At 34.4% G+C, this 16,505-nt stretch overlaps 1 protein-coding gene across 1 annotated transcript in view; it reads left to right on the forward strand.

Moving 5' to 3' along the window:
• Positions 1-16,505, forward strand: part of LOC149775743 (mitogen-activated protein kinase 1-like) — a 118,399-nt gene that overhangs the window by 79,796 nt on the left and 22,098 nt on the right. The window contains exons 8-9 of the mRNA XM_089943724.1: positions 11,518-11,596; positions 12,172-12,281. Coding sequence (XP_089799850.1) covers positions 11,518-11,596; positions 12,172-12,281 — 189 coding nt within the window. The remainder of the gene's footprint in view (positions 1-11,517; positions 11,597-12,171; positions 12,282-16,505) is intronic.

The following is a 16,505-nucleotide window of genomic DNA, read 5'->3' on the forward strand; positions in this document are numbered from 1 at the left end:
AGGCAGTCATGCAGTCCGGAGAAGTCACGCAGTGCATTTGTTGATTGATACTTGTCTTTTCTTATAGAACTGTAATCTGTGCCATTCATCATTTATTCAAGTAGACAGAATCTTTTTTATTTCCTAATACTTAGTGGATACAGATTAATACTTTATATCCATTTGTTATTGCTGAGACATAATTTCCACGTTATTAACAGTACTAATGAATTAGAGCTGACATTGATGCAAAAATAATTTCCTTTTGCAGAGCCTAACTCATGAATTCAACTTTGTTGTCAAATTGCAGAGAAAGGAAACGTTATTCCTTTAAAAATGATCTGTCATTTATGGTTTCCTCACAATGCTGCCTACCTTTAGTAAACTTTGTGGATGGCACGCACTTTGGGTAAGGACAAAACCTATCAATTTCAGCACAAAAATGTAAAATATCAGATGTCAGAGTCACAGTTACACAGAGAAAAAGAATGTTTTTTGTATAATGACATTAGTTCTGGATGACTTGAGGTTGGAGTATGAAAGAAACCTATTCATTGGCAAGTCAAAATACCCAAGGTCAAAGTCATTGTGACAGGGCAAAGAAAATAGTTTATGTAAACATGAGGTTTGTTTGTATGATCTTGGCCATTGACCTTTTGACCCCAAAATTGATACATTTCTTTTTTACCCATAGTTTTTGTTGGCTCTAACAGCATTACTATTATTGCAGGAGACTTTAGTTTGCCTGTTATTGATTGAGAAAATTTGTTTATGGTACCATGGGGAGCAAAGGATCCAAAAGGAAACCTAATGGTTTGTAAACATTTACATCTACAGCTTGGAGCAAATTGTTGAGTAACACGTTAAAATGGCTGAAACATCAGCCAGCATCTTAAACTTCTTTCCAAACAAATACCCTTTATTGATCAATAGATGCAAAATCTTTGCAGGTTCAAGTGACCATGTTATTCCATTGATTGTCATCAGCATAAAAGCAAAAGTAAATAAAAGATGAACAATCTTTCTCCACTCCGGATGTAATTTTCACAAACAAGAAGAAATAATCAAATCTAAGACTTTGAGCACTGGTATATATACTGTGTAATCTTGAGTTGGATGTAATTTTCACAAACAAGAAGAAATAATCAAATCTAAGACTTTGAGCACTGGTATATATACTGTGTAATCTTGAGTTGTACAAATCCTTTTACAGAGGATTAAGAAGCATGGTAGTTACTGACTTGTAGCTAGTTAACCATTTCTTACTTGACAAGTGAACTTAACAAAAATAAATAATTAAAAAACATTTTAAAGAAAAGAAAAATGAAATTAATGGGTCATGTTTATTTTGTAATCTTCCTACATTCATCATATAATTATAATACCTGGTTGCTTGTAGTATAAAGCCTTCGTTAAGAAGACTTTTACTGTTATTGCTTATGACTGATAGTCATGCATGTATGCACACTCTCAATACCAAAAGGACTTGCTTTTTTCTGTCTTTAATACATTCAGAATCATAATGTATAAAAAATTTATATTTTATTTCATATTTCATTTTCACACAGTAAGTAAATTTGAGTTCATTTATAGTGTAGATTTTCATGAGAACTAATTTAGTAGCATGGTTTTGTATACTGTGGGAGTTATAATGACATGAATTTGTCTTGGAAAGCACACAAGGTGGGGCTCAGATACAGGTATGGCTGTGTTTTCTGGTTAATGGAAATTTATCAAAAGTATAAAATTTGGCTGGGTTTTTTTTCCATTCATTATCCAGTATGTAAAGATAGGATAATGTTCCTAATTTTACATCATTAATAGTTCTGATTTCAATGCATGTGTAAATTATTTGTTACCCTGTATCTTTTGGAAGACAGAATGAAGTAATTTCTTATGTTTTCGGACAGGAAAAAAGTAATTTTGCCATTTGAAAATGTACACAAAACACACTACTTGTACAAGAAAATATATGAACAGTTGCACACATCATGTTTGAACTACAGTGGGAACCTTTTGAGAAGGGAAACTCCACATAGCAAGTCAATAGGGACATGTAACCATTAATCCATACTGCATGAATTCAATCAGGCATTTGAGCAAATTTTAGCTGAAATTTTCTGAAGTCAAGTTGGTACAAAATGGAAGTTTAATAAGGAACATGCCGTACCTGTTTTTAGGCCAATTTGATGCTGAGGGTTGAGTAATATTGTTTGTGTTTGCTACATGGCTCTTTACCATGAGCAAGATTATTGATTTTTATTTATCTGCTGGTTATGCTGGATGTCAGCTTCTGATGTCCTTTGTAAAGATGGTTAAAATGCCAAATACTCTCATATTTATGACCTCTATATGAAATATGGCTGCCAGATTGCACATTTTTTAAAAATCTTTTCACTAATACTCCTGAATGGATGGTCATATCAGAATGGGATTCTCACCAATAGTCTTCTAGTGGTGCTCAGTTTGTCCTAAATGAAAATAATGCCAATTTTGCATCCACTTGAATATCGGAGATGGCTTCAATACTCCTGCATTTAAGTATGGGTCTTATCTTGAATTCTTGAACATCAGTCCCTTTGAAGGACTCTCCTTTTTAATAAAATAAGGTAGTAAAGTCAAGTTAGCTTTTGGTCTAGCCCTGCTGCCAGCATGTACCATTTGTCTTACATTGTCTATCAACATTTGCTATTTTTAGCTTCTCCAAAACCTCCAAAACTACTGACAAAATTTAATTTGCAGCATTTAGATTTTAAGTGTTCTAAAAGTTAAGAAATTTATGTTGATTCACTCTAGAACAATAAAATAGAGAAACTTGGAATAGCTTCTTCTCAAAAGCTAGATAATCAGTTTTGTCTCTGTTTGAAAGGCTGCATTCTGGCATGAAGATCTTGAAAAAGTTGTGGAAGGTATGCTGATCACCATCAAGTATGCTTAAAATAGAAAAATCTTTAATGACTGGTTCTCAAAAACTCCTTAACAGAATTAATCCTAATTTTTCAGCAAACAGCCAGGTAAAAATATCTTGTACAGTTTATACAAATGAAGTGCGTCCGCTTAAAATAGAAAAATCTTTTAACAGTTTCTCAAAAACTACAGAACAGAATTTAGCCTCATTTGATGAAAGCATTATGATACGAAGGCCTTTCATATTTGTACCGGTGATGATTTTCACCATCATATTTGTTACTTAAACTAAAAAACATAAAAGACCTTTTTAAAAGTACTTTAAAATTCCTTTACAGAATTTGACCAAATTTGAAAGAAAGCATATTGGCATGAAGGTCTTTTAAATTTACACAAATGATGCTAATTTACCATAAAATTTGGCCAATGTTACTAGAAGAATAAATATCAACTGCTCAAGTAAATTCAACCAAATTTAACAAGGCATCCTGATTTGATGGCTTCTTAATTTTGTACAGTTGATGCCATTCCCTTACAAAATTAACTTTTACCTGATGCATCACATACACAGGACTTTTAACTTCACATATAAGTGACATAGGTGAATTATTAGGATTTTATATGCAAATTTGACATTTCACTTACTATTGAAGCATTATTGATGACTCGTAAATTTATTGCTTGATCCTTGAAGAAAATCTTGATTTTTTTGTGTGCTACTCTACCTTTATGAATGATTGCTGCAACAATCTTCATTTGATGACTGACAGTGATGTATAATTGGTTCTACAACAAGATGGTGCCAATCTGATTGCCACCATGGCTGCTATGGTAACCAAATTGAAGTTCTTGCTCAGTTTGTCCTCTCAAATAGATGGCCATATCAACACTGAGTTTTCCATCGATTATGGCTGCAATGGCAAGCATCTTACAAAATCCTGTTATGATTGTCCATCCTAAGAAAAATGGTTGTATAAGCATGCAGTTTTCACTGGCAGTGTACCATTATTCTGATGAATTCATCTTTAAAGTGCTTCATGTAGGTGGGTCTTCATAGGTAGATGAGCTTTTGTTTTGACTCTTAAGATTTTGGTTTGAAGCTGAGAGGTAAGCTAGACTAAACTATAATTGTTGTTGTGGGGTTTAACGCCATTTTTCAGCACACGATAGGCTATACATGGCGGCCAGTATTAATGGTGGAGGAAGAACCCGGGAAAACCCCGGAAAGAACCACTGACCCTCGAGACTAAACTATAATAAATGGTTTGATATGATTACATTACTCAAGGGAAACTAATTGGCAGTTTGTTATATTGAGACAATGGTAGAGAATGGTGAGAAGCAGCAGGCTGTTGATTATGTTATTGATTTCAAACATCTGTGTCTGATGCTGCCCAGCACTAATTCCCAAAAATCAGAACTCTGACAGGTTGTCTTGACGTTTTTTTTCTCTCTCCCTTCTTATGTTAGCACATCAATTATCGTATATTTTTACTAGGATCAATTTGGAAATGTGAGGTTAGATACATTGGATTGTTATTATGAGGCTGTGATTACTGTAGTACAGTGAACCCTGTAAATATTCAAACCCGGTAAAACTTTCTATACTGGAAAATATTTATTTAGGACTTCTGATTTTAAATTCTGTTTATTAATTTTAACTTAGATTTTTGTAAAAGATGAATTTCATAAATTTTAAGCACATGTAATAAATGTAAATTTCTTTTTGAATGATTGAAACCAAAATGTTATTTTGTGACATTTTATCTGCTTTCATTGTTTTGATGTTTATGGTTTAATCATTAAACTGCATGCTTGTATACATTTCTTAGTGCAACACCCATACCAAAAAGGTCACAGTGATGTACAGGCAGGGATGGTCCTGGCTTTTATAAAGTTGTTGCCAAAAATATCTCCAACCTTAATAGTTTCTCGCCAATTTTCAAAAAATGTAGCCAGAACAAGTAGTGAATATTTTTCTAAGTCTGTTAATGTAATAAGCAATGAAAATTGAAAAAGATGAGATAGTTATTACTTTATTGACAATAAGCAATGTTGCCATATTACAGAATAAATCATTACATGATTGCCTTGCACTTCTTCCATGGTCTTTGCATCCTGCATCAAAGTTAGTGATAGGTATGAATGTTGTCACCTGAAATAAATGCATTATCAAATCTAAAATATATACTTTCCTAACATCTACAGTCTCTCTCTTTCTCTCTCTCATTTTTAATAGAAACATCAGGTATCAAGAAAATCTGTATTATGTGTATTATTTTCCAAACATGGATAGAACTTTAGTTAATGACATTTTAATACTAAAACCCTATGATCATACTTTGCAATGTAAATTAAGTGACGTTTAATGCGACCGTAGATTTCATGCATTCAGGATTTAAATGCCCCCCTTCCCCTCTTTTTATGGCTAGCTTCACAAACTTACAGGAGTTCAGAAGAAATTTATTTTTGCCGCACTTTACATGCTTTGCTTGTAGAGAATTACTTCCCAAATCCCAAGAATGAAAACAAAAAGTGTAGATTTTTTTCTCAACAGGCAAACTAGGATCTCCATTTCCGCCAATGAATCTTACATGAGTCAACACCTGGCATTAATGTACCATATATAAGCATTAATTACCATCATTAAATTAAAAAAGAAATGAAGAAACACATCACAGAGCATATGTGCCCCCCAAAATTCATTCAGAATAAATATGTTATTTTGTAAGCAGTATTATATGCACATATGAGTTAACAATAAGGAAATAAGGTGGGTTATAAAATGTGGGAAATAGTTGTCACATGTATGGTAGCTTGAGACCAAATTTGAACTGTTAACATAAATTCACACCCTTTTAGGCATTGTTAGTTATAACAAAAAAGGGCATTGTTTATTTGTCAATCAATTGCTAGTGCTTTCACTCACTGTAGAACAGGTGGTTTCTTTGAAGTATGTCGAAGAGGCTTGAGTCTAACCTTTAGCTGTTGTGCAGTTTGGGCACAGCTGACTAGAATATAAAAAGGGGGCATGTTGTGGGGGGGGGGGGTATAACGCACTCCACAAGGAGAAACGGCAAGAATTTTCATGTGTATTGGACCCGAAAAATTGGTGAATATTTAGTGAAAATGGTGCTTAAATATACAGCAAAAAATTTCCCGATGGTATGTCCCAATCTGCGTGTTTTTGGATTCAATCTCCCTACTTGTTTTTATAAAAGATTTATTTTTGCATGACATGCTGGAATAACTGTACAGTATTAACTAAATTTATTCAACAACTATTTTTTGAATTCTTTGGAAATCTTTCTGTACATGTGAATCTTCAACACAGAAGGGGCATTTTTCATTGGAATGTATTCGGATTGCTTAGAACTATTGGAATTGAAAATAATTTTTGTAAATAAAAATTCATTCACCATGCTGTAAGTTAATTCTTTCACTCTTGTATTTTGAGAAATGAATTATTTTCAATTATGCAAACTTGTTTGTTTTGCTATCTCTTTGTGATCTAGAACAAATAAATAGAAACTGCCATATGTTTCAGACATGGAAATTAATCTTTGATAAATAAATTTGACCATACCCTGATCATGTCTGTCTGATGATATTTACCTATACTTCCTTGGCAACAATGACAAAAAAGGCTGTGATGCATTTAGTTTTCAAAATGACACAAATGCAGTTTACTGCAACAGATTAAGTCAACCCTATCCTACCACTTTCTTAAGTCACATAAATATACATGAACCACCTATGAAAACTAGGCAAATTTACAAAAAGGGAGTTGGGGTGAGTGTGATGTGTCGAAGAGTGAGATTATTCTTGTAAACTTGTAAACTCTGGAGTATGTTTGGTATACAATAAAAAGACAGTTTTCTTTCCCATGTTAATACTGGATATATTTCGTAGTACCAAAAACGACATATTATAACTTGTGGCTTTACCAATGTTAAAATAGCACATTTTTGGTACCACACGATGAACTATATTCAGTATTAATGCAGGAAAAGAAAATATCCTCTATATATGTCATCTCATGGATGAAAAAATCAGTATTTTCAGGTACTTGAGGATTTTGTTTGTTGTTGTTGTTGTTGTAGGGTTTAACTCCATTTTTCAGCACACGATAGGCTATACATGGCGGCCAGTATTAATGGTGGAGGAAGAACCCGGGAAAACCCCAGAAAGAACCACCGACCCACAAGAAGCTACTGGCAAGCTTTCTCACATACCCACATTGGCTGAATCTGAGACTCGAACCCACGCAGATAGAGGTGAGATGGCAATGATCTGTAACGGAGAGCGCTTTAAACCACTCAGCCACTCGGGGCCCCGGTACTTGAGGAAATATATCCATTATTCACTTGTTTCCTGCAAATGTTTTCTCTTTAATTGTATGGCTTGGAGATGCATCGTGAATAACACTACTTCATTTCACTAGTATGTCATCATTCGTGTTTCAATGACTTGATTTTTTGTTTGATGTTTTTTTCTTCAGGCGCTGTTCATTTTAGAGTTGTGAAATTGATGATGATATTAAGTTCTGTTACTATCACACCATTACAACAATTGGATGCTTACCATCACCAGTATTTCAGTTTTTAATTGATTTAGCTGTTTTTGTATTTAACTCGTGACTAGATTAATTTTTGTTATGCAGACTATCCATCATAGAATCATGAAACTTGGTGAGTGGATGCATCTTGTCAAGTTCAATATCCTTTTTTCAAAAAGAGGTCTGCGACTTATATTTTATGTTTCAGCAATTATGTTGAAGTTCATTGATTGGGTGCTGTGTATGTTTCGAACATTAAACTTGATAATTGGATGCATCTCTGTAACTACTACACTCCCATGTATCACTGTAACCTACATTTTGTGCTCCACTATCATGAATTAAGTATATGTGTTTTAATCATTCATGCCAGACTTGTATATGTCCTGGCTGTCAAGTCATGAAAACCTGTGACTTTCACCCAGTAAAATACAAGGCTGAACAATGATAATATCTTGTCAAGCAGTCTTTTTTATCTGGTGTTTTATGGAACAGCAACACAAGAATTTTCTTTTAGTGCCAAGATAATTCAAGAAAAGTGCCTTGCTCAATGATACACCATGGTAGGCAGCCTGGGTTGGTCCAGTGGTTGGATTCAAACACACACCCATTTGGTGGTGAGTCCAGCACACTAACCACTGAGCCAGTCTCTAGTTTTGATAAACTCTTATAGTACCTACACTTTTATATCATAGTAAATGATATTCTTTTATATAGTTCTATGTCTTTTATGCCCTGTCACAGTAGGTAGGTTGATAGGTAGGTAGGTAGTTGGTTTCACAATATGCCTTATATAGTGGCAAGTTAAGGTTCAAATTTAAATTATAAAATGATTCGCAGTTCTGATGTTGACGTAAAAGATAGCATAAAAATCTTTACTTTTGACAAGGAGCCAACATCACTTTAGTCTGAGTTTATTTTCAGCATGATACTGTTTACAGTGGCTGCTGCTAGCTAGTTAAAATATAGGTGTTTATTACACTATTGGTCTTTCACCTTGAACCCGACAACAGAGCAGCAGCATATTGTAAATAAGAATTGACAAGTATATTTATGTCGTCTTAATTTTGCTCGTATGGTCTGATCTATTAAATGTATAACTGGGGATTGAGAGAATGGAACATGAAGTTCTAAGCATTATATTTTTATTTCCTTTTCAAAATTTATTTGTTTTAATGCACAGGTACCATAATTGTGAAGAAAAAATATATTTGTTTACAATGTGGTCAGCATTTATGGATCCCAAATGCTGTGGTATAAAGGGGAAGATCTTTATTGATGTGCTACAAAAATATGCCAGCAATTATGGATCAAGTCTGTTTTATTGACTTTTTCTGCCAAACAAGATTGACTATTTCGTGGATGTTTCCCACTGGGATGGTTTTATTGGAAGTGGGCAGTTGAAATGCTTAGACTTGATTATATTCTCACCTAGTCCAATTTGTAGCACTGGCTGGCACTACTGAGGATTCAAGAAGGCATGAATATTTTTGACAGTCACACCTGGTTCACATGATTTCTTTGATCATGATTTGAGATAAACACAGATTTCTGAAAAATCACACCTGGTTCACATGATTTCTTTGATCATGATTTGAGATAAACACAGATTTCTGAAAAATTTCCATATGCTATGATTTTCAACCGCTGTCATTAATAATGTGAACTACCTATCGATCTCTTTCACTCATTTCTGATGTATACCAAGATGCTACTGTTTTTGTTTAAATTTGGTAAATGACCAGTTATTCTCATTGACTTTCCATATACGTTTTTTTTTTATAAATTTTTTATATAATAACCTGCTTGATGTTTCAGTGCAATTAAAACTGTCTTTCTAGTCTATACCTGCTTACATTGATATTATCATTCAACACTGGCATATCATGTCTCATATATTCAATTTATGCATGATTTAATTTCCATTTATGATAAATTTCTGGTCTTGTTTCAGCACGAGATAGATTTTGTTATAAAATGCAGGCAATATATGCAGCTTTTCATAATCTCTACAGTAAAAGTGGATTTTCATGGCCCATTGTTTAATCTGTTGCTGTACACTTTCATTTCAGCACTTATTTATTTGTTAATCTATGATATTTACCGTATATATTAAGACACGATAAGATAAATATTATTTTTCTGTCCCATAACTCATTTTGAAACTTTTTTCCACCGAGGTCATATGTCCTAAGACTTAAGAAACTAAATAAATTTGTATTGCATTTGTGCTCCCCCCAATGCACATTAAAATAAAATAGATAAACAAAATGCTTATTTGATAATAAAAGGAAAGAAACTAACCTTGTATTGTTATCATTTATTCCTTTTTTTTCAACATGAGCATTAAAGAATAAAATATATTCACTAAATCCGTATATGTAGCGTAGGCTTCCATACTGTAGCATGTATCGCTTATGTCCAATAACATGTGTCATGTTGTTCATTGACATGAACATTGAGAAACAAATTGTGTTTGGGTGTGCTCAAAGGTTTGAATATGTTATCCGACTGAAAACTGGATCCAACAAAATTGCAAACAAGAGGGAAATAATCAACTGATATCTTGAAAACAAACTGTCATTCATGCATGATAAGGTGTTAGGTGCAAAACAATCATGATTGAATTATATCCAGGTCTACTGTATGACAGTATCTTGCAAATAAAAATCATTATTTGAAAACACGTTTACTTGAATGTAAGTGACAATATTTTCGCTAGCACGGGTTACAAAAGTATCATTACTATTTACCTGCAGACATCGATGATCCTTTGTATTAATTAATACTACAGATGGCAAGCACATAGAAGAGCGGGTGGTGAATAAACACAACTGGCAGCAAGCAGTAAACTCTTTCTTTGAATTTACCAACAGGACATCAAAGACAAATTTATTTATTTTTTTACAATGCAAGCAGACCTCAGAAACTGACTTTGGAAACTATGAAGCCATTTTTTTTTAAAGGATATTTATTGCAAATCAAGCTTACCTTGGAAGCTGACTATAAATTATTTTAAATGTGCATTTTTTTATTTTTTTATTTTGAATATACAGAGTTGGCCAAGATATGGAAGCTAACTTTGGTTCCTTTTCACCGGTATTCACAGTAATTTTGCAGATAAATTGAAACAGTGGAACAGTTTTTAAAGTGACACAATATAGTGCTTTGTGCATGGACGTCGACGACCCAGATTGCCTGGAAGATTTGGAGAAAATTAAATCATGTGATGAATTTGTGAAGTCCAGAAGAAAAGCAGATGATTTTGCCAACAATATGATCATTAACATGGATGAAATTCTAGTGTACTTTGATCTCATTCCTAGATGGACTGATGATGAGATGGGGGTCAGAAGTGTGAGAATTAAACGGGTGCAGATTTGAAAAACTCGGACTTTAGTCCTTGCATTTTCCACTTCAGGTGATATGTTTCCTTTAACGATTTTTCACAGTATGAGAAAGCTAAAAAGAATATTGATGCACCGAAAGAATGGATTGTACATGCGCAGGAGAAGGGTTGTGTTGATGAGATGCTGCTGCAGTGGATTAAAGAGTTTTGTCTCAAGTACAGAGTTTTATATTTTTTTTAAAATAAAATTTCAGTTGGAGTGCATTTTCCGATATGTAATTTTTGAATGATTTAAAAGGTATCCCTCAGCTTATGACTTGAAAGAAATACCATGTGTCCCAGAATCTACAGTGCACAAAAAAATTACCTTTAAAATTAATTTATGGTGTCTCAACAAATACAGTGTCCCAACATATACGGTAAATATGGTATTTATTTCTTTACAGGGAGAGATGTATACAGGTTTGCCAGTTTCTTATGGTAGGTTTTTGGCACTTGGTGATCACAATGAATTCAATTAAATTAAAAATATTTGAATGCCAAGATCATTCAGAATGGGTAATTTGTATTTTTTTTTAAACGAGTGAAAAAATATTTTGTGGTTTGAATTATTACAGGATTTACACAATGCTAAGGGTAGCTTAATGTTTCACGTGTGAGGTTCTACATTGACAGAAATCTAGGTGGAAATAATGATCAGAGATATTTTATTTTTTCTCCACAGGCCCGAGGTTATATTCAGTCATTACCATACAAGCCAAAAGTACCTTGGAACAGGTTGTTCCCGAAAGCTGATAGTAAAGGTATCTTACAGTGTTTTCTCCATTCCATTATACAGGTTTGGTATACCGTATATGTTCACTTATAGGATTAGTTCAACTTCAAACTGCACACACCCAGCTCTGCCATTACATAATGTGCCAGCAGATCTCGGTCATTGTAGCTTGTTAGGAGTAATCAGTAGAACAAACAGCATAGTCCCTGATTGTCTAAAGCATGCTACAGCAGATTAGGACCTTTGTTGTTTGCAGATTAACTCAAACTTTAAGCGAGGATATATGGTAGGTTATGGTGCCAATCATTTATGATAGAATTTGCTGCCTCCAGGCTGTTGTTGACATCTGTGGCTGGATCCTTTTATGCTGCAAATAAATAAACATGAAAGTTTATTAATAAATATAAGATAATTATGATATTTGATCAGTAAAGATTCCAGTTCTTAAAAATTCAGGTTGATTCATTTGTCTTAGCTATTTACTGAAAGGCAGTGAGTTAAAGTGTATTTGGTGTGTAGAATAACTTTTATAAAAGTATTTTCATATAAAATTTTTGAAAGATTCTTGAAGCCTTGTCATTCATGTGATCTTCCATACTTCAGCCCTGGATCTTTTGGACAAAATGCTGACTTTTAACCCCCACAAGAGAATCACGGTAGAAGAGGCTCTGGCGCATCCATATTTGGAGCAGTACTATGACCCACAGGATGAGGTTTGTATTGATGTAGTGTATTGTTAGTCACCTGGCTGTAACGTCCATTGAGCTAATGTAATGACCCTGTTTTCTGTGCGGGACATCTGTTAACAATTTAGCTATTTTCAATATCTTCTAAAAAAACTATTTAACCACTTTCAGTCAAATATGGCGCAGAGCAGCCTGATAAAAGGCCTGTCATTTTTATTTCAACACTGCCACGAGGCAAAGCATACATTAGTTGGTGTGATGATGTACATCTGTTCATTACCCATTTCATTTCCACACAATAAGTCAAATTCTCCACAATCTTCACTATTAAAACTTGTGGAGGTCTTGCTTTTGGGTATGGAAGGTACCTATTGACTTCAAGGTCAGAGGTCAAGATCACTGTACCTGAACATAATGTATTTGTGAACATAAACAGCATTTTGGCACAAAGTGGCTATTTGGTGTCAACTGCAGACATGTAGCATGATGTCCAACCCAGTCACATTATCCTAACACCAGGGTGACAAGTCCTAACACTAACTTATTAATGCTGGTGCCTAGCAAGGCAGCTGCTTGTACCATTTTTATTAGTCTTTAATGTGACTTGATCAGGGTTTGAACCTACAACCTCCTGCAACTCTGTGTACTATGGGTTAAACATAGGAAGGGCATTGAATATGCATTCATAGTACTCTTGTACCATATGGTAATGATCTGCCATCCAATATGGCCAGCGTTACTAAACATAGACAAGTACTTGAACAGACTTGAAACTGCTAAACAGAATTTGACCAGATTTGAATAAAAGCCCCCCTGGCAAGAGGGTCTTTTCAAGTGGATACACATGATGCAGATTCACCAGTCAATATGGCTGGTTTGACTGAAAATGTGGAGTAACCTCTTACCACAATTACTGAGAAATGACACAAGAGAATTTGACAAATGACACAAGAGAATTTGACAGAAAGCAACCCAGTTTGATGGAATTTGTATACATGCCAAACTGTCCTCCAATATGGCCACTAATACTAAAAATAGAAAAACCTTTGACAGACTTTTAACAAAATCTCAAAATTATATGGCATCCAATCCTGATGAAAAGAAAATCTCTTCAACAACTAATAATTTAACAGAAAGCATCTTTGGATGAGAACCATCTCAAATTTGTACAAATGATTCAGATATACATCCAGTGTAACTATCATTGTTAATAATGATTTTTTTTTCTCAGTGACTTGCGCTAAAAATTTGCTGGTCAAAATCTTATTATTTTATTTTAAAGCAGAACTGCATGAATGTCTTTTTTAATGTTTTTTTATGCAAATGATACTGTTCTGTTGTTCAGAAGCAGACCTGCCAACCCTTGCGATTTTGCTACAAGTCTTACAAAATTATCCTTTAAATATGGACTTACGGCATAAAAGTAAAAACCACGGAAAAATGATCATTGCCAAAAAAATCCAGAAAATTAATTCATCTGTATTTGATTTGGATCAGAGTTTCTTATTAGAATTAGTGAAATTAGTCAGGGAACCAGACTAACTTTACAGCAGCACCACAGATGCTTTAAACTGCACCTATTTGTTCATGCGAAGCGTCTGCATGATCAAACTGTTGATTATATAATGTTTTTCAAAATGGCGTCCAGCAAGTGATGCATGTTTAAGATGAAAGGGAAAATAAGCCTCTTGAAAAGTGTTAATAATCAACAAAGAAGAATAAAAAGGAATATTCAGATTCTTGTGAATAAAAGCTGGAAAGGACACAATTACCTTTATTGGACATCACATGCTAATCTGAGTATGACTCGTGGTGGGAGATATGATTGCCATTGTCACGTGAAATGAAGAAAGAATTTCCAACTATTACTTCATGTTGAGAGATAGCAACAATCCATTGAGCTGCATAGGGTTTGGAGCTAGAGTTTATGTATCTGTACTAGTGCTAAGTAAAGTCTATGCATACTTTACAAACTTTTCACTTGAACATAATGGTTTATCTTAGCTGCATGTTTCGAATACTGAACTTTTAATTATGTTTTCCAGCTTTCAGTAGCAGTTTATGATACTTTTTTTACACCTTACTGAAAACTGGTCAAATTTAATGAAAAAAATCAACTTCCTTGCTGAGACAAACTCGTCATGGTTGGCAGGTCTGCAGGAGGAATCTCCACAGGATTTTGAAAGTTGCAGTGCAGGACAAAATATAGAAGTCCCAATAATTATCCCCATGCATAAATTCAGAACATTATGCATGTGTTGTAAGGTCATGTAAGGTCACCAACATACATGTCATCAGATTATGTTACACAGTTATCAATAGTTTTACCTTGGTATTTTTAATTGTGTATGCAGCTTGAAGGAATCAAGGATGAGATTACAGTTTCTTTTTTCATAATTTTTTTTAGTTAGCAAAATTCCATTTCAGATTAACATACATGTATTTGGTAAGACTAGAAGAAGAAGCAAAATGATCATATTCTGTTCTCATTTTTATTTCACCACACTGCATTCATTTTTTCATAGACAAACCTTAACAGTCTTCTCCACTGCAGTTTCGGGATCAAAATCGTTAAGTTCAGGGCCTTCATTCACAACCCTCATCAATTTCCTTACAGCTACTTGTTTTCAGCTTCCTTTGTCCTTTGTTTTGATACAGTTATGGGACAAGATACAAGAAACCTTCCTCACAAGCTAATTAATGTTAAGGGTGAAACCAGGAACATTTTTGCTACAACAGCAAAAATTTGGTAACAATTCTGAGTAACTGTTGTACACCGCCAAGCATGCATCCTGCAGACTCATCCCTGCATTTTACTAAAACCTTAAACTGGAAGAAGTCATCCTCCATTCTTTCACTTTTACCAACATCTGTCTGCCTACCATAAAGTGCTCCAAGTTCTCTGAGTGCATCTATTCTATGATTATTTATTGATGAGTCTCTGGGAATATAGTCAGAAATGCAATACTGTTGAGTAGTTGTAAAATTTGCATAGAATCCTTATAGAACCACGACTTTAAGTTTGAGAAAAGTGCATTCAGGTAATCAATACCACATACTGATCCTAGTATGCCCTTTTGCTTCTGGTGTGGCATTGACTGCCAGGGTTCATAGGGTCTTTGAAAGTTTGGGAAAAATGAGGTAGCATTTTCAAGGCCTTGAAATTGTGGGAAAATTGAGCAGATTACTCTGTCTTCAAAAGTCTTTGAAAATTGAAATAACCCCAACATTTTAATTTCTTTCCATAATCACAAATAAATTTATCATATATTGTTTGATTCAGATGTAGTCGAGTTTTCCTGGTTTCTTTATTTTGATGACCAGTTTAGTTTCATTTCATCATTAAACAATATTGTAGTATTTTGCACTCGTTTTCTCATATAACATAACTTGTGTACAAAATGTTAGTGAAAATAGGTCTTTGAAATCTCTGTGGTGTTTGAAAGTTTGGGAAAAGTCTTTGAATTTGCCATTCAGAATTCTTTATGAACCCTGACTGCCTTATTCTTGGGGGGCTGAGTGGTCTAAAGCGCTTTCTGTTATGGATCACTGCCATCTCATCTCTGTCTGTGTGAGTTCGAGTCTCAGATTCGGCCAATGTGGGTATGTAAGAAAGCTTGCCAGTAGCTTCTCGAGGGTTGGTGGTTCTTTCCAGGGATTTTCCGGGTTCTTCCTCCATCATTAATACTGGCCGCCATGTATAGCCTATCACGTGCTGAAAAATGGTGTTAAACCCTACAACAACAACAACTGCCTTATTCTTCAGACAGCATGAAGAGCTGGGTAGATGTCAGACATTGCCTCTAAGGAAAGCTATCTGCAACTTATTTGCTTCTTCACTGTGACATGTCACATATTCTCATTCTCGAGAACAACTTACATCTCTCATTTCATATTAGTGCACAGCAGAGTTACTGTGGACTCTACAAACTTGTTTCAGTATCTTCTTGTAGTCATTGAAGAAGGAAACATATCTTTACATGTCTGACCAGCTGCCAGTGCTACACAGTGCACCTCTATGATCCTAAAACAGTGTTCTTAACATAACTTTGTACCAACACCCTTGTGTTTCCTGGTCATGAAAGAAGCACCGTTACTACTAGCTCCAGTCACATGCTTATTCATAAGGATAAAATCTTTAAATATGTTCATGTGTTACATGCATGTGTCTTTCTAATGACTGCAGTTTTGTTGTTGTTGTTGTGGTGGGGTTTAACGCCATTTTTCAGCACACAATAGGCTATACATGGC

The sequence above is a fragment of the Sinohyriopsis cumingii genome, chromosome 19 (assembly GCF_028554795.1).
Source record: "Sinohyriopsis cumingii isolate HCF-2022 chromosome 19, ASM2855479v2, whole genome shotgun sequence".
Lineage (NCBI taxonomy): Eukaryota > Metazoa > Mollusca > Bivalvia > Unionida > Unionidae > Sinohyriopsis > Sinohyriopsis cumingii.